We start from the raw sequence: 20,244 nt of genomic DNA on the forward strand, positions 1-20,244 counted from the left end.
CGGTTGGATTTATCGCCATCCGTTTGGCACGCGATTCAAAGGCCAACGTCGTTACGATGGATGAGATTTCGCTCGTTTAAGGGCACACGGGCAAACAATGCGATCTCTGAACCGCTAATAGGATGCGTTTGCTCTTTCGTAGGTAGAACAGAGTCACGTTGACATTTTACCCTTTTATTCTGTTTTTTCGCACCGAACCCATCGCATTCCGTGCCCGGTAGCCGACGAACGGTCCCTTTCGTTCCGTTCTCGATCGATCTCGATCGTCGATCGAGCCAACCGATCAGACGTCGAGCGTCGTTCGCGCCTCGAATCACACGTTCCTTCTCGGCGTTAATCACCGCGAAACCGTCGCATCTAATCGAACCGTTTGCAAGCAAAAGTGATTAAAATTTCAAAAGTTAATAATTTCTTAGTAACCTCTACGATTTGTATTATTTTCTAGCAGAGAAATTTATTGGAAAAGCGAGTAGAACGCTCGGCGAAAAAAGTTTTACAGATCTATATCGAGTGAATTGAATTGCTCCCGAACTTTGTGCATCAAAGCGGGCGCTGCTTTAGTCGGTCGTTCGCTCGAAGAGTTTGGTCGGGCACGTACCTACGTAACCACTCGTCGTCGCGACGGACAAGACAAAATTGAAGGGTCCTTATTCTCCGAGGTGATCGTTGGCGAGTCGCCAGAAATCGATCCAGGAGTACCATTCTGTCCAAAAGTGTTACTCGTTCGAATTTGGGACGACGGATAATCGGTGGAAACGACAGGGTGATGTCTTCGTGACACACTCGAGCGGCACGAAACAGGTGCATCGAAAGAGGAAAAAGATCTCGGGTTAAGGGGAATGTCGGGACACGAGCAAGGGGAATGTGGTCGATCTTTAGTAATTTTTGCTTAGTTGCAGGCCTTACGAAGCCTGGCGAACACGTGCGACCCAATACGACTCGCCATTTCTGCGAGGCCTGATATCTTTTTTTGATAACTAATAACAGTTTCCAGCTAACTATTCTATTTTACTATTTTACTATTTTCTATTTTCGATGGTAATAAAAATAAGGTCAACGGTGGAGGGTTGATACAATTACAGTATAGTTTGGATTGGAAATTTTTCAATATATTTCTTTACGCGACGAGTAAATCCTGCTAATTAAAACGAGTAGAAAGTAAACAGAGATCAAACCAACTACCGAAAAGAGTGGTCGATGGGGAAAACAAGAAAGGGTGCCCATTTATTCCGTTCTCCCGTTTCACGATACGCTGTTACGTTTGCTCACGTTGTACGCTATGCTCGGGGAGCCGATTTACGACTCTGCTGCATCTTCTACCGACTCTACGTCTTCGAGAGCGTCTCTGTTCGGCACAAGCGATGTTCCACGATACCGATCGTCCATACGATGTAACGATTTCATAATCGAACGGCTATCGTTCCTCGCGATGGAGACAAGAGAAAGGACTCGGTTGCTTGAAAGGAAGGTACATACGTGCACCATCCATGCTGCTATCGACCGATTCGAGCGTTATCGTACCGGGACTCGATACGCGCGCACGGATTTATCCGTCGTAATTTACACGCCTGACTTTTCGAGGACGCGCCTCGACTATGATTTTTCCAAGTCTCGAATCGAAAACAAAAGGAAAATAACGAGGAACGAACGTCTGCTCGTTAGAGAGAGACTCGAGCATTCAGTGGTCGAAACGCTTCTGAAAATATCTCCTTTTTTTAGTTATTTGCGGCCATTTAAGAATGAAAGGTTCATCGAATAGAATCCCATCCCTTTTTTTCTTATTCAGTAGTGGAAATGGGAATATTTAGCTTTTCAATTAGCGATTCTTCGTTGCAAAACTCAAAATGAGATCTCTGAAGACGGTCAAGTATATTTTACGAAAGAACGGAACTCCAATTTACCAATTTCGTTGAATGCTCGTTCTCCCTCGGCTATCTTGATCTGTAAAAAAACATAGACGTCTGTGTGTTAACGGAACCGCGTGCAAATATCTAGGATGTTTGTTGGCGATTCAAAAAAATACGAATCATTTCAAGACCCGTCGTGGAATTTTCTGTTTCTCGCGTGTCTGTTTCACTGTCAATCATAGAATTTATTTACAGATTTCCTCAAGTCTTTTTATTATCACTTTCTTAGGAAATATCAAGCGAAAAAGTTGGGTAGCTCGTGTGTCTTTTTCTGTGTGTATGCGTGTGTGTATATGTGTGTGCGTGCATTTGTGTGACCATGTGCACACAGGCCGACACAAAACGTGCCTAACGAGGGCGCGAAAGCTTCCGATCGGTAGAGTAACAACGGTGATTCATATTTTATTAATCAGGATTGGAACTTGTTTAGCGCCGTGGTTGATGTTGTAGCAAATTTTGTGCTGGCTTGTGTACACACTGTATATATATTTATATATATAACTCTTTTTTTTTCTCCGGGTTTCGTGGTATACGCGTCATCTTGGCGACTGTAGCTTGCGAGGACGCGAGTAAATTATTCAGGATCTCTCCTATTACTTACAATTTTATATTACACTCTGTACCGTACATACATTGCATCTGCGTACAATGAATTGAAAATAAAGGAAATCTTCTTATATTCATCTTCTGTCGTTCTTGCGTTACTCCCGTTTTCCTGCTCCACTCGTTCCTTCACCACTATTATATCGCAGCGTTTCATAAATATCTTTTGCCCGGCGATCTAGGAAAAATACGCGGATATGTGTATTAAAAAATACAGGCAGGCACTCGTCCCAGGCAGACACGCATCCATGCACCACACAATATATCCACCAAACGTGAACCAAGCACCGCTCGATGCAACGCTGGATCATCATTCATCTCTCTTCCTCCTCGACGCGTGGTCACTGGAAGCGATACGTCGAACTTCCGCAAACGCGTTCGAACGATATCGAATTCAACGTTTCGCGTCGGTTATTCGACACAATAGTCGCGTTTAGCTGGACTAGCCAGACAAATTGTAGATTCATTCCCATACTCGATGAATAAATTAATTTATTATCCATGGTTGGAACTTAATATCAGATCAAGTAAAAACGATCAAGCGCAGAAAATAATTTCAAGTTAAAATTTTAAAAGGCATCATATGTTAACATCTTTGGCAGAAACAGTGTTATTCGTCAGGAATAAGATTTGCCTAGCTCTGCTATTGATTTATCAACTGTGCTCTTGTAAAAAGAGAACAAAAACATATAGGCTTTTTTTAAATTGTCAGCATTTATTCAAGTATGGACCATGCCTTAGTATCGTTTAATTTCGACGATCGAATGAGAATTTTTCACACGATACACGGTTGTTAACGAACCCATCGATACCAAAGAGGAAAAGACATTCTTATACTTTGACTTTTCGCGTTGCTGTATCTCTTCCAGCGACCATACAACGAGCAGCCACACGTTTCGCGTGACGGAAACGCGCGATCCAACTTTCTTACACATATAATAATTACGCATGGAACCGATCAACGGTTTCCCCTTCGACGAACGTGAACGTCCGCGCTTGGACGTCTCGTAAACCCAGCGCGTTAGCTCGCACTCTTTGATCGTGTCTACGCGCACATAGTTCGAGAAGAATCCACTGAAACGTACCGTACAAGCTCATACATACAGTTAAATACAATAAAAACGGGTTGAAAGCTGCGAAAGGACACGTAGAAACGAAATACATATTCGATAAAAACAATAAATAATTCATTACGCTCTCACGGCCGTGAATAATTAAAATGTATATCCGTAAATAAATTGCTAAAACGATCGTTCTCGCGCCTACTGTAACCTATTCGTCGTTCTCTCTTTCTTTCTCTGTTACTTTGTGCTCTAACAGCAGTCTCGCTCGCAAAATGCTCTCCTCGGGGATCGCCAACAATCTCACACGCACACGTTTCAAAAAATATCGCGTTATTTACACATTTCGTACGACGATCCTGAATAGTTACTCGCGCGCTTGGACTTATCCGGTGCGTCAGCTCGCGCGCAACTATTATATTAGCACGGCGTTTTTCTTCTCCTTCTTCGGTACGTTTTGCGTTTCACTTTAATGCGAGGCGTAGAAAATAACGGCTACGAAAAAAGATCCGTGTCGAAGTGAAGCGATTACGAAGAGACATCCGTCACCGAGAGAAAAGATGCGTTCACGGTGCCGTGTTCGCGAGAAGAAAAAAATATCGCCGGTTTTTTTTTCTCGTTCCTTGTATCGTTATACCATTTCTTCGTCGAGTCGCGGTCTCGCGTTTGTAGTAGTACCTTTTGATTAGCGCACGTCCTACGCGATGTTAAAAAATTTTTCCGTAAAAGTCATCTATATAGAGAAGATTTGAGTTGTTTTTTTTTTTGTTTTTTTTAGTAAAAACGAGAATCTATGAACCTATATATATATACATATATTTATATATGTGTATATATATATATAGTAGTAGTATATCGATGTCCAACGAAGTATAATTAATAGCTTTCTCGTGAAACTCGGTAAAGTTTAAATACATCGTATCGTCCTGTGCACAATCGCGGACCGATTTTTCCATATCTTTCACGCTCGCGTTCGTTCTCGTTTATACATTCTTGAAATTACGATGAATTTGACAGTAATTAACCACAATAGTAAAAGCATATAAGCTATACAACTACCATTTCTGTATCTACAATATAGTTTTATGTATATATATATATATATAACTTTTTTTTTTCTCCATTCTCTCCTTTCATAGTCTATTTACTTAATGGACACTCCACCCACTGTCTCCGTAAAAGGCTTATCGAGAGGCTCGGTGTTTTACGCGCGTCCCGTCGTACTAGTCTCGCTCTCTAAATCGGTTACGAGCGTTCCCAGGATTAACCCTCTGTTCGTGGATAAAACGTTCGAGCGTGTACCCCGGTCCCGCCACGACCGACTGCAAACCTCGAACTTGCTTTGGAAGAGAGAACACGCGGCCGATTAACTGTCCTGTCGCGCGCGGTTACGTTTCCTCCTCGTGGCTGCGTTCCCCCGTTTCTCCAGGAAGCTCGTCCCCGGGGCAGCGTGCGCACGACGGGAGGATATCCGTCGTTTTTCACGGCGCTGGTCGCGACTCGACGACGACCCGTTCCAGAAACGCCGACCGTGAACACGGCGTGCACGTCGAACGCGATCGTCGCGACAATTGTCGTCCGGTCGTTGAGACATCCGTGTTTGCCTCTCGTCCATTATTACAGAACACAACATTTGCATTTAGGCTTCTTTTTCAAGGTGACGTGTTCGACCTGCGAAGCGTCGCCCGGTCCCTGTGCCGTCATTCTGGCCACTTCGACGGTCGCTGCCCTCGACGCCGCGGCAACCTGTGTGCACACAACGAAAAAAAAAAAACAAAACACCCTTGTTAACGCTGCCAACCAGTCGTTGATCCCTATCGATTAACCGTGATTCCTCGAGCGCTCGGTTTAACCCACGGCCCTCGGGAGACGCTGTTCTTCAAATTTTTAACCGAGGAAGGAGAGAGGGATCCTTGGAAATGCTTTATATTTGGGATTCGTTCGAGGAACAGCCGTGGAAATGTTTAAACGGGGTCGAACGCTAGGAGGGTTAACCCTTTGACTGTCAAAGACGTATGTATGTATATACAGCGATGTTTGGACCAGTAAAAGAATTCGCGGTTGTAAAAGCATGGTTAATTCTCGGTTCCTGGAACCGAGGTACATAGCAGGGGCCAGCGAATGACGGACAGATAATAATAACACAATGTGCCTCGTCTTTGCATTAGGTAGTATGCACATATGTATCGTGTTATCGATATTCGAGCCCGGACCAGGTTACACTACGTCGAGCTGTACACTGCTGGCCAAAAGTTTGACGACAGAGGCTCGGGGAAAAGGTGCTTGGTACCATCTTGCGCCGCAGTCAAAGGGCTAAAGAGAAAATGGTCGATTCGCGACGAGGATCGAATAGCTGGGAGATAAATACCTTATCGTTGACGGGCTGCTGACTGTTCGCGGTCGCTGTTTTGATCGGAGTACTGTGAGCTTTTCCGTTTTCCTGGCCGGGTTTCGGCGAGGAGTTGGCGTGTCGGTTGGTCGAGTTCACGGAAGACTTCAGCAAAGGGCTGGAACTGGAGTCGTGGTCGACCGTGGTTTGCGCGTTGCTGGTGACGGTGTCGCATCCTGGCAACGGCGGAGCGGTTTGCCCAGGGGTCGGTGTGATGGGTTTTCCACCTTTTATCAATTCCACTATCTCGTCTGCCTCCCTCGAAAGGTCCCCATCCGGTCTGAACGGATTATCCCAACCGCTGTCCGTGCTGAAAATTAATTAGTTCATTTGAATCTTCGTGCCCTTCACATTTCCATACATTGCACACGTTTTAACCTCGAAATTTATCAAACCATAGTCTCGATCCGTATATTTTATTTAAAAACCTCTTGTTTTCGAGTTTCGTCCGACTTCGATTTTAAAATCATTTTTCTGACTCCCGGATGTTTTCGTCTTGCTCGTCGCCTTGAGAGCTTTTTAACACATTCGCAGCCATTGACGTACACTTATGCCATTTTTACATCGGCTGGTCGACCCTGATGTAATGTCACGTCATTTTATATTTATAGACAGGTATACATTACGCTTCGTGTTTGTGATTGCTGTGGCTATATAATAATAAATTTGTTTCAAGTTCGTCCAAAATTAGCGTATACAAATAACGATTCTTCATCGATCTAGCGTTATTCGAGGAAAAAAAAATAACTCTACCAACCGTAGAACGATATGTTATTCTTCTTTGCTCCGAGTTTGAAGTGCATACCGGATAAATTAGAGTTAATTACAATTGCCACTCCCTGCTAACCGTGACATTGACCACGATATCGCATTGCATCTAATTGCAGTTCATCTTCCCCCCGCTCCTCGACGTTGTACGTTTAGCGAACGAGCGCACCGTAATCGTTTCAGGGAAAATAACCGGACATAGCTATAGCAACTTTTCGTTGCAACTATAGCAGGACGCTAACCGAGAGACAAAGTGATCGATCTAATAATAAAGATGCGTGTTTACTGTACGAAAGAACGCGTAGCAAACGTAACGTGAGAACTGAATTAATAATTTTTGGATTTGGTAAAAAATTTATAAGAAATAATTTGTTCTGAGAACGTGATTCGTCAGGTGTTTTGTATCGATCGGAGAGGAACTATCCCAGAAGAAACAAAGAAGCACGAATATAGACTGCCGGAAGACGCGAACAAATGGAGGAGGAAGAGGATGAATACTATTCGGCGAGCGGGGTTGAAGCGAAACGGTTAGTAGGCTCATCGGAACCGTTGGACCACGGCCAACCAGACTAATAATGTTCGATATTGCGAAACTGCACGTTCGTTCCCTCGCTTTTCCCCGCTGCGATTAATCTTCGCGACGGATCGCATTCCATCGCGTTTGTCCGCAGTTCCGACATCGTACGCGACAATGGAGGACTCGTCGACGATAAACCGTGCCTTTTCACGTCTCCGAAAGGAAGCAGTTGCGTTGCTTGTACAGAAGTAGAACGGTTAAACGCGTCTTTGATCGTGAACCAGTATTTGATTAACGCCCCAACGACGTTTCTGTGTTCTTTGTACTTGCTCTTTTAACTTATTCGCAATATTGACATTTATTTGGTACGCGTTAAATAGCAAAAAAGGACCACCCTAACAGGCGTTCGAAAACGAAAGTTAGCTCCGTTAAATGTGATCGTGAAAGTGGCTCGAGCAAATATTGTTTACCATTCTTTTCTTCGTATCGCGTATTTCTTTCGATGCATATATCTAAAATGTTCGATCGTAACGTAATCGGGGTATAAATAATTTAATTATAAAACGGTGAATCGACGCATGCTCCGTTCATCGAATCATTTTCCTTTTCGCTGTCCTGTGCGTGGAAATCAACGCACACGGACACGGACACGGACACGTCCGGCAACAGTTTAAATATAAAACGATACGCTATACAGGACTCGAGGCGCGACCATTTTATTCGAACTGTGTCGATTCGCGTGAGTCAGCCAAGTCCTCGTTACTTTCCCGTTCCTTCGAGTTTACAATCCCCTGACGAATCGCGTCTCTTGGCATTTTCAACGTTTCGAGATTATCGTGCGCAATTGACATTCGATACGAATGCGAGGGGATTCACTATGTACGTTTCGCGAAAACGCTCGATCGATTGCCGCCATTTTCTAAGCCAACGGGGTATATTCGAGGACACGCAATGCGTAAATTAGCTTGATCGATGCTACGCAAATTTGATTCGCGAACACCGAATGCCAAGAGTCGTTAACGTTACTAAAGTATCAGTTTACGAGTTACGGATTTCTGTTCCGATTTCTTCCGGTGTCGTCGGATCTCGGTCGCGGCTAACTGCGCAAATTCGATCGTGGTTCAGTTCGACTGTCGTCGTGAGATTCGAAAGCCTACGAGGGCAATCTCGGAGAGACGATCATTACCTTTCATTGCCGTCCGAGTCCTTCGGTACCTTGATCACATAATACACGTGGCCTCCATGGGTGGTCGTCATTCTGCTCGCGATCGCGAATCCGCGCCTCTCGATATCAACATCGGACGTCTTGATCTTTCGAGGCGAGTCTAGAGTTCACCGTCGCGCTGCTCCCGTGTATCGAAAAAACTGCACTTTCACGATTCTTTTCCGTTCGATCGCCTCCCCCTCTGACTCCTCGACGTTCGGCCTACCGGTCCAAATATTTCCCCGAGCCTGTCACGAACAGAACTCGGCCGTGATTTTGCGCGTACCGACTCTCGAAACGCGAACGTAAGACTTTATTTTTAAGCGGAATCGTGGCGGGAGATCCTTGCGACTACCGCCTGCCGTCTTTCTTTCTCTCCCACGTACACCTCCTCCCCCCCCCTCCTTTTCCTACCGCCCCCTTTCTCGGTTTCTGTCACGGTACGTCCACGCAAGCCGTTATTTCAGATCGCGTTGTTTCGCGACCGACAAATCCGCGGCGCAATAAATATCGCTTCAAAGCCCACGCAAACGCGATTAGAAGACCAAAAAGTAGCGTGAAAATGATTTTCCTTCGATCAGAGGAGAATGGGATCGTTTCGAACGATCACTTGTTGATTACAGATTTTATTCAACGACGTTGGGCGTAACCTCCAAGCTTAAAGGTTCTAGTGCTATTGATTGGCAAAGTTACGAAGGGAACTCGCGAACTATGTAGGGGCGTGTTGTCTCGACACAAGGGTCACGTCCCTGGAGGAGCTCTATCAGACTCCGGTAGCAAGAATGACCCAAGAGAAAACCTCCTAACGCCAACTAGAGTCTGTCGTGACTTCTGGACCTGTCCCTTTATGGACCGGATAACGACGAGAGGGCTAGTTTATTCCGAATCCAATATCCCCCTGCTGGTGGCGCGTCATTACGCGGGGACATGTTCACAATCTTAGGATCGATTGGAATTTCCACGTTTCCAGCAGTTTTATTTAATCTTGGATCTACTCGGGGGATCAAAACTAGTTTTCGCATCCAGTGGCGAGAGATCTTGTGTACCAGCCGGTCGATCGAACGCTGTTTTACACGCTGAATAAATAGGAAATAATCTAAGCGAACTAATTATTTACAAGTTATAACGATTACTTATTTTTTTTCAATACAGTTTTTCCACAACAATCAACGGGCAAATAAACACGCGGAAAACACCGACGGTCCGTTTCATCGACGATCATAATGAAACGCGTAAGCTGTGCATCGATCCGTGGCAGTCGAAGCTGACCTATTTCCAGAAAATCCTCGACCTATTTACTCCGATCCCCGTGTTGCCTGCCGTTGCTTACCTTCCTGCTACCAACGAGCGAGTTCGTTTTTTTACCACGTGCCAACGTTGGGATGAAAACGCATCCTACCGGACGTCTAATTACGAGGGCTTGTATACATAGTTTTGACCGACTACGGCAGACTGCGGAAAAATTCGAGACGACGAACACATCTCCCTGCTTCCTAATAAAAAAACAATTGATGCAGAGAGTCTGTGTTGTTCGCGAACAGATCGAACGATGTCGACAAATTTTTATTCGTTCCCGATTAGCTGGGTAAACTCGAGGAACGTGACGGACACAGGAACAGCATCGATCTGATTCTGTTTATAACCGACACTCGAACGTACGGCTTCCACAGAAGTCGATTCGCATCGTCGCAGGTGTACGGCGATAACAAAGCTATCCTAGCTCGAGATCTGACCGACCGATTCTATAGTTTCGCGGCAATAACGGGACCCGTGGAAAATAGACGTTAATTCGAGCCCCCGTAAAAGTATCGGTGTACTCCTTTGATCGCGTCCTATCGAGTGGAATGGTCCCGTCGTGCGTATGTGTGTGTGTGTGCTTCCTGTCGTTATAAATAACGGTGAGTTCGATGCTCCAAGATATTTATATAGAGATAATTTTCTATAAAAAAAGAGTCTGTCAAACTGGTTCTGGTTTGTAAAGTTCCCTTCGCGAAAGAACGGAGAGGAAATGCGTTTCAAGCGTAACATTTTGAGGATAATTCACAAGAGACTCTGAACTGTCTCTATGTATTGATAGAAAAGAGTGACGATCGGACGGACGGAGAGATAAAAATTCGAGGAACGTTGCCGGAAACTGAGTCAATGGGACCCGCAGGAACCGCGAGGCAATGAAATTTTCAAAGGGTTCGTTGAATTATTTCCTACGAGGAACCGTTGCAAGAGATATCCTTGCGAATAAATGTTACTTCCGCGCGAGTAGAGCGACGATGAAAGCACAAACGGGGTCGCTCCGTTGCGCCAGAGATGCACAAACATAATGCATTTTCGAAATTGCGGAAATACTTGGCGGAAAAACGATCCGCATCGGTGGTTCGGTGGATGGTTGTCGCAAGGACGGTCGACTCGATGAATCGGAATATATTTTTCTTGTCCCTTTGTTCTATTTTTGAGAGCATTCCGCGGGAAATTTCTTGGACCATCGTACCTTCGATCCAACGAATAATTCGGGTACCAGAAGTTAGACCGTGGTCCGAATATCGGAGACTCGAGCAATAATGGTACGGGGCCGCTGCATCCTTGGTGTCTAGGACTCGTGTGCTCGGTGAAGAGTGTAATTTGTTTGGCGAATTTGTTATTTCGAGCGGTGACATTTTCAAGATCCCGATTAACGAGCGCCACGACCTCGGTACGCTCGCGGTTGCCATCATCATGGGCAAGTACGTGTCGCGGTTTCTATATAGAAGCTCGGCTCGTATTCGTCTGCCCGGTGCTCTCGCGGTTCCAGCGACGGGGTTGGCCAAGGGTGACGCGCGCGACGAGGGTGAGTATATGGGTCATGGCTATACGGTGGTGTTCACGCACACACCGTCTGCCTCGAGTATCCACCGCTGGCCCACTGGAATACCTGTGCACACTGTGCGTTCTTTCGCCACCGACATGCGTACAACACCACCCCGATCCACTCCCTACCTCCTCCTATTTTGATAACCAGCAGGAACAAAACAGTTGCTTCCAATCAGAGTGGCAAAATGTAAATCGATTCAGTCACCGTAATTATTTCATCATCGAACACTCCATGGGCTTCTATACCCCTTATGATCGTATGTTCCCTCGGGCGAATACTGCAAATTGATCGATGTTTTTAACCATTCATTACTTTCAATTTTGCTTTTCTGTTTATTTTTCTTATGTAATTATACTTGTATCTCGTAATAAATAAATAAGTAATAGTGACAATTCTACGTTATTTCAAGCATCTAATTATCGTGGCAAACCAGGAAACAATCGCTGGAGCGAAAATCATCCGACGCGTTTCAGTTTCTTACGATTCTTGAGGGCTTCGATCACCTTGGAGAGATTTCACCGGTTTCGCACTCCAATTAAAGCTGAATCCTTCCTCTTTAATTGGCGACCTCGTTCGCTTCGACAGTCGAAACATTACGGCTCCCTGAAGCCCGAAACGCAAGAGTTGCAACCCCCCGGCGAGAAGCTTTCGATCGGACGCGTTGCACGATATTTATAAAGAATATTCGCGTTTTACGGTTATCAAATATTAATCGCGATATTGGATATTCTCGTTCGATGGGTTTCGCCTCGATAGATTTCACAGAATTCGTCGCAATTAATCGCTAGTAAAAACATACATCAACGGATCTGTGAAGTCTGCTACGTGTTTAAGTTCCTCATTAAGAACTTTTCTTTTCGCGAGTCGCGTTTCGGCTAAAATTTTGACGAATTCTTTCCATTTAGAACGATCATCGATCGTTGTTTGCAACCAAAAATGGTTGCTTCGACTCGACGATTTTGTTGAAGACCATAGCTTTAAAGGGACAATTGGATGAACTTTTCAATTTTCGAGCGGTGGAGGTATGGTTGTTCGTTGTAAGGGACGCGTGGAATTGCGCCATCGCGTGGTAGACGGGTCCGGTTACCTTTTCCGCGGCTGCGTGGTCGCCTCTATTCGCTGACCAGGAAAATTCAGCCAGAGAATGCGAGGGAATACACGCGAGAAACTCGGACGTCGAACGCGAGTGCCGTCGATAAACAGAGACATGTAGGGCAGTGTGTTCGCCGCCACAGAGTCGCGATACGCGAATTGATTTCGTTCGCGGCGACCTGCTGACTCCACTGACCATCATTCCGGTCAATTTGCAGTGCCTGTTTCATGAAATTGCAGACTAACGCGTACCGGCTCAACCAACGAAGACTATTTCGATTCACCGACAGTTCCCAACGATCTCTGGCTTCGAGAATCTCACAAGACGACGTCGTCGTAACAGTTTGACGATAAAATTGTTTTACAGACGGTTGCTTTCAACCTATTAACCCTGTTCGATCAAAAAGTACGATCAAATATTATTCACGACTTTTGCAACTTGGAACGATCCAGCGTTAGACGGTCTCGAGTTCGTGTCTGGGATTAGGAGCGTCGTGCCACGTAACAGAATGGACTTTTCCGTCGCGGTATTCCGTAGAATGAAATCTTAATAAAAATCTATGGACGCTAAGACGATACTCTGAGCGTCGCGAGTTCCTCGAGACAGATTTTGTGAGAGGTGGATCGAGATAGGTCATGGTTCCCCGAGAACGCTTTTCTTTGGCTTCTATCTTTGGTATCCGGCAAGACACGCGACGCGATGCTGTTCGCAGAATGCTGGTCCCGTTTCTATTTTCAAGAAGATCTCGGTGGTGGCTCCAGGAGGCTCGAAACGCTCGAAACTCTGCGTTCGTTCAGCGATACAACTCTGGCTATTATTATAATAAACTCTTCCTGCTAGATGCGCCAAAACGGCGTTACTAAGACGGGTGAATCTTTTGCTAAAGTCAGAAAACAATTTTAATATCGCGATTCAGCGACGAGAAAGGAGACGGTGAGGCCATCTTCCGGGTTTCTAAATTAAAAAAAAATCCCAAGTGCCCTCGTGGGGACCGATTCCGGTAGTTCCCGGATCGTCGATCGAAGGGACACACGATCGAGAGCTGGCACGCGTTCCCGAGAAATTCACCGAGGGCGGAACGTCGAGGAAGCGAGCACGCGTATCCGGGTGGCAGCTACCACCATGGATCCCCATCGAGATGCATTCCGGGGTGCACGGCACGCGAGTCACGGGGGCACACTGCAACGGGACAAACAAGAACGCGATGCACTGGCAACGAATCGAGAGACCTGCCGCGTTCTTCGCCGATGCAGCCGACAGCACAACTGGCGACTGTCCTACCGCACCTCTGCACATCCACCCACGCTATATCGATCCTCCCTCCTCTCCTGCGACCTCTTCTCCTCTTCCGCCACCGCCTCTAGTACCTACGCAGTGCTCCTCGTGGTGGCGGTACTGTTAATAGTACCATTCCCGATCTGCTATTTGTACGTTCGCTAATCTACGGAACCATCGTTCCTGACACCGCGTTGGCATCGCTACCGCCAAACCGCGACCCCTTCAAGTTCGAGGGTCGTCCATTACATTTAATCCTACGACCAACTTTTACGACATTTCAGACCACAACGATGCAACTTGCTGCTATAATAAATACAAACTGACCTGCATCAGGATTTTAAAACGGTACTTGCGATATCTCAAGTTTGACGCTACTCACTCGTCATCGACACATTTTTACATTCACGAGATACTCGTAAAACGTATACGTGTTTAAAACGAGTCCAGACAAGATATGAATTAGTCTCGTTTTCAGATACTCCTACGCAATTGTTCGCAGTTCTTTTGGCTGTTCGAATTACCGCGCGTGCTTAATTAGCCGGGAAAAAGGAGCCGTGAGATTCTGCTACGTTCCAGAGAGACTTGATCGTTGATGAGAGCCAGGACCCAAGGATTATGTAACCGGGGCTGGAGTAGATAGCGACCGGGCGGACTAAGGCGGACAATGGAAAGGAAATGGCAGAATGGTCGTACGGAATACTCTTCCGCAGACGTCGCTCCGGAATGTTTCCTCGGTCGGTTTTGCGCCTCGGTTTTCAGTATGCAACGCAGGTATCGCGCGGATAATACGCAGAACATCGGATTATGTAACCGGTTCGCGACAAAAAGACGGCTCGTAGTCAATTGCGCGTAAATCGAAAGACGAAGGACATTTCTGAATCGAACTAGATTTTAATTTAATTCGTACGACGTCTTTTTCCATAAGATAAAGGTACGTATGGAGCGGCCATTGTATAATTGACATCGTAACGAGCTGTAGTGCGCTCCGTTTCGGATAACCGATCCATTCGTTCGGCCGTTGCGGTTGGTTGACCGTACTCTCACGCTATATTATTTCAATGAAGCCTACGAACGCAATAGACTGGATCTTCTACCTACGCGTGTACTTGTCTCGGTGAAAAGACGCGCGAGATACGAAGCGTTCAACTCGTCGAATAAGGCTTCCAATTCTTGAACGCTCCCATCCCATCCTAGACACTTGTCGGCTTTGGCTTTCAACGACGATCCAAACTGTGTCTCTGGAACCGAGCCTGGCTCTGTCGAACGATTACCGAATAGGTCGTCGATGCTCCTGGCATCGTACGCAACTCTGTAATGCCTTCGTAACGTTCGATATACCTATTAAGCGTGCATACGTGTTGCGTAAGAGGGTCACGCTATTTAAAGACAAACCGTTGTATCATCTAAACAAGGTACACGTAAGAATAAGGTATGCGGCGGTGCCTATTCACCGCGCGGGACATTGCACTCCAAGATGTCGATCGATCGCGACTCTAGCCTCCTTTTTTCTTTCTCCCTTCTTTTTATTTATCCTACGGCTGGATATGTCGCGCCAGAAAAAGGCTCCAACGTATCGGAAACTCGCTGGACGTATTCATCCGTATACGCAACGGTCGTAGACGCGCGAGACGCGATCGAAAGATCGAGAGAGAAACGAAGCCGGGAGCAGGACGCGTAACGATTCATAAAACGATCGCGTCGCGACACACGGAGGCATGCGTAAACGCGTAACGGTTACTCGGTTAACGATGCCTGCACGTATATCGACGGACATTCTGCGCGTGCATAACAGTCGCTAAAAATTCTGAATAAATTGGTAACGTTCGACTGCGCGAGAGAGGGAGAAACACGGAGAAAAGCAGAGACTGAGGGGACGGTACGTCACTTCCGGTCCATTAAGAGCAACACGGGGGTCACTGGTATTAAGCGCGGGGAGTTAATTACAAGAAAGGCAGAGGCTCTCATTCGCCCCAACCGTACAAAGTACTATTTTTTAAAGCAACCATCGATAATTCGGCTACCGGTGTCGATAGGTATCGATGCGATATCAGCCTCGACGCTACCGTTATGGTGTCGAGTATTCGTGTAAAATGTAGGCGATACAAGTGTTGGTAAACGCGTAGCTTCCAATCGATCGAGATGAAATCCAGTCCAATGATTCTGCAATCGACGAAATCTAATAATTCTACGAATATTAGATCTTATCGATATTCTTATCGGCGCCGTTCACGCAATACGCGTGTACGGAACGTTTTTAAAATGGACGATCTACCTTCATTTTCCAGGTATCAATTTTACGCAGAAAGTACATGTATAGACATATTCGAAACAAGATTCGGATAGTTACGACCATTGTACAATGTGGAGATTGAGATTCTGTGCAACGAACGAGACAATACATAAATATTATTAATTAACTCGACGAGAGAGAAAAGTTTTACCTGATTTGCGTGTGATAGGCAGGAGCTGTGTGTTCGGTGTGAGTGGTCAAGAGTTCGGCCGGAACGGGGTCCATGTCGATTGGTTGAGTCCTCGATATCGCGATAGGCTGCACCTGAAATACGCCGGGTATTGTCGGTGAAGGTTGTGGGCCAAGCAACGACACGCGTACCATTTCCCTACCTTGGCTGAAAAAACAAAACATCACACAATATATGAAAATTCCACCCAAAAGACAGGTCGCTATCTTAAAGTTAAAGCTTCCTTTCGTTTATCGCCGTAATCGTTTGGGACGCGGGAAACAATAGAAAACGTGTACGTAGGATTACTCGCGGAGGAAACATTCGGTTAGCGGAATTAACTTGAATTTCCATTAGCCGAGGATTTCCGTTGGATCTCGCGTAATAGCGGATGATATCGACCGAATCGTAAAAGCCGTGAAACCGGAGAATCGATTAATATCACGGTCGGCACGAAAACGCGATTAGCTAATGGTGATTTATTAAGGTTAACTTTCTTTTTCGGTGGCGCTCTTATAGTCGTGAAACTATTTCGTTGGCCTCACGTGTTGCACGAATGGCGCCGTGCCAAAGGGTGTGTTGACACTCGCCAATTTACGGGATTACTCGATAACCGTATCGATATAATAAAGAGCATATACCGACGAAACAAAAAATGTCGGGTTACGATCGATCGAGAGTCTCGGATTTTCATTAGTAAATAGCTTTCCCTGCAGCGGGGCTAATGGAAGGATGCTCTTCCAAGTAATTTTTCTTCCAACGCCAATATTATTCATCGTACTGTTAGAAACGAAGCCATCGAGGGGTTATTTTGTTTGTCGAGGGAAAAAAAAACTGTGCGCAAGGTAGCGAGAAACGACCTTGCGAAACGATAAAACGAAGAATTTGCCTCGAGACAGAATGTCACCCCATTCGTTCGATGGTTGTTTGCCACACCACCCTACGGCGTAAAAGGTGACCCTCTTACTTTTCAAGGGGAACCCCTGCGGATCTGCGGACAAACCGTGCAATCGATACTTTTTGACGACGGGGCAGGACTGTCGCCCAGCAGGAAACTCGAACAACCGGTGGCGGTGGAAACTCCGCTTTAAAAGAATCGGAGTCCCTTATCCCGGTAATTCTAGAGCCACCAAACGCGCGAACGTGTCAGCATTATCGTAATTGCCACCGATCGACACTCCCGCTTCTCTAAGAAAACGTCAAATCGAATACGATATCAGTGCAATGGTCGGTGGCGTCGCGAGTCACGATCTTTCCCGACCCGACGAGCGTTCTTCTCGGACTTTCGTTCGAGCGAAAATCGTAAAAAAAGGGAAGGCGAAGTTTCACGCGGCGAGAATGAAAGAAACCGAAAGGATAGAGAAACGAAACCGAGGTCTGACTCGAAACCGGTTTCACCGTGCCACGGTCACGCGACTTTTCATCCCGATGTAGCTGCTTACGAACGAATCGATCTTACGACGATAATGCACGAGTGTTACGCGCGTTCGACCAGAGAAATCGACTCTCGTGCATATCGATGCCGACCGGCACGCGTTTATGCACGTGAAACACAAACGTATTACGCGTCGTCGATAAAGGTTCCCTGTACTCGTCGAATAAAAAATCGCTATTTTTCTTTTAATCGAGTACGAAATTTCTTTGTTTCGACGAACGCTGTATCGAAGCTGGGAACATTTTTGCACGCCCTGTACGGTGACGATGTTTACGACTCTCGTCGAAGCGCGTCTTCGCTTGCTACGTTCTGGTCTCTCGTTCCCCGATACTCACGTCCACAGCTCAGCCACGGTAGCGCGTGCTATGACGTCATCGAGCAGTTAAACACCTACTGTGCGCGATTTAAAGTTTAGACCTTGAGCTCGTGATATCATCCCGAAACGTTCCCTCGTATTTACCGCGAAACAGCACGCGCGATCGAGCGATCGGCGTCTGTTTTCCTCGGCCCAATAGTTACGAGCTGCATACATTGGCGGCCATTTACATCCATACGAGTCGTACTTCAATTTCTAAATTACTTACAAGTAAATGGCCAGTCTCGATTATACGACGTTCTCAGCGCAGAAAAAAGGGGCGAACTCGCGAACGAAAGTTGAAAAGTTTCCTCGATCGATAAGCTCTGCATTTTCCCTCCCCCGATCCCTACTCTTTTCGTTCCTGCGAAATTACGGGAATCCATGGTTCCGCGCGTTGATTGAATTTAAAAATGCAAGACGCCCGACCGGTAAAAGATTAGTCGATCGCAGGGTAAGTGCAAGTGCAGTCGAGAAGAGCGTTTAACTAAATTTTCAACCCAGTTCCTCGGAGGATCTTTCTTACGCTCGGTAAGCGACACTCGAGACTATTGGCATCGATCATTCGACGAGCATGGGGCGGATAGACGATGAATACGTGGGCGCCATTGCGTCTGTAACCTCGCGATGTCGACCTCGCTATACTAGCTACGAATGAGAACGGTCAGTGGTATCGAGAATCTAGCTGGAATATTCCACACTAGCGGAGAGGTAATGAGAAATCGAAGCGTACGCTCGTATCGTCAGGAAATGAAACGTCCAACGATTTCTGCCAAATAAACGCGACAAAGGATTTCGATTTCTGTTCGATTTGATACCGTTAACCGGGTCACATCTGACCCACGCTTTCGACTTCAATAATTTCATTAACGATAAATCTGACAGAGAATGGCACTTATTCCGATTACAAGATCGACGATACGTTTTTCAAGAGCGCGCAGAATAATCTAACATTTCGTAACGACGACAAAATGGCATTCGATGCTGCTCGACGTTGGAGCAGGAACGAGAAAAAGATCGTAGCAACGATTAGAAACTCGGTTGCACGTAGAAAAACCGAACACGAACGATTTGCTTAGTAAATACGGTCGATTGATCGCCATAGTAAACCGCGTACGGTTCGACTCCGCGCGGCGTTTTCCATTTTGGAACAACACACGCCTGGTTCGTGTCTGCTTCGGAGCGTATTTTTAACTCCCTACGCTCGCCGGAATTTATGTAACGATCGAATGTATCCGATCGTTCGTATCGCGACCGACGAATGCGTGTGCGAAATGTTAAGTAGGATTGCCGCGAGTTTGCGTATCGCGGCGCAAACTCCCACACGCGCAGCATCAATTTGCACTCATCAGCGAAACCAATTTATTGCTGGAAACCGGCCCCGACTCTCCTCGGCTGACGCGTTTTCCGGACGATATTCGACCAAATTCTCCGACCAGTCACGCGAACTTTGTCTAATTATAAAAATTACGAGAAATAATTACACGTTTGTTCGTCAGAAAAATCTAACACGGAGATAGGCGTTGGACAAGCTGGTCACGCATGGCCGACAGACGTCGGTGGCTCGATACCACGCTTAAATTCGTATTGTTACGAAAGCGTGCCAGACAAACACCGCGAACGCGTAAAGAAACGTTCGATTGTTCTACAACTTCGTGGACTGATTTTTATTTCCGCAGCGTGGAACGATCGCGATTGTTTTCAATATCGATTACATTTTAATGAAACGCGAATAAACCCTACAAAGGTTGTTAGAAAATAACGATAACCTGTCGTGGAAAGATAACACGACGCTATCTTACGTCGACTACAGATTCGACTTTAATTTAATCAGCGATAACGCTTCAGAAACGTGTTAGTTCGCGAGAAACGGTATTTTTCTTAGTAAATAAAGGGAAATGTGTTCTATGTAAGAAAATACGTTTGGAAAAGATATGTTGTGGATGAAGGATCGATCGACGCTTTCTTTTTTAAATATATATACCAGCGGTAATAATTTTCTAGTTTGCTGTATATATTTCGTTAAAGGGGGGCAACTTTCAAAACTCTCGAACGGAGAAAAAGTAATTTCTACGCGAGATGAACGTAAAAACAAAATGACTGGATTAACGCGAAAACGGCTGTTACCTGCTCTCGAGTGGAAGGCAGTAGGCGGCTCGACAAAAGGAAAATCCTGAGGTTCGAAAGAAAGGGTCTGTAGTGTGTCAAGATGACTCGTCGCCATGGTAACTGGCCAGAGAGCGTACTCGGTCTCTTTTGCATTTCCTCCCCTCGTAACTGCGACAAGTTTCTCATCCTCCACCTTCCCCTTTTATTACATTAATCCCGTC

The 20,244-nt window shown here is 46.0% G+C and overlaps 1 protein-coding gene across 3 annotated transcripts in view; it reads right to left on the bottom strand.

Annotated features, from left to right (window-relative positions):
- Positions 1–2,095: 2,095 nt before the first annotated feature.
- The window catches only part of LOC122395318, a 40,412-nt gene continuing 22,263 nt past the window's right edge, over positions 2,096–20,244 (bottom strand). For all 3 annotated transcript variants that reach the window (XM_043392772.1, XM_043392770.1, XM_043392771.1), the window contains 3 exons: positions 16,107–16,292; positions 5,940–6,270; positions 2,096–5,317 (listed from right to left, as the gene is read on the bottom strand). In XM_043392772.1, coding sequence (XP_043248707.1) covers positions 5,189–5,317; positions 5,940–6,270; positions 16,107–16,292 — 646 coding nt within the window. In that variant the 3' untranslated portion in view covers positions 2,096–5,188. The remainder of the gene's footprint in view (positions 5,318–5,939; positions 6,271–16,106; positions 16,293–20,244) is intronic.

Source organism: Colletes gigas, unplaced genomic scaffold (assembly GCF_013123115.1).
Source record: "Colletes gigas isolate AHSC1104 unplaced genomic scaffold, ASM1312311v1 Colletes_gigas_Sc00005, whole genome shotgun sequence".
NCBI classification, from domain to species: Eukaryota; Metazoa; Arthropoda; class Insecta; order Hymenoptera; family Colletidae; genus Colletes; species Colletes gigas.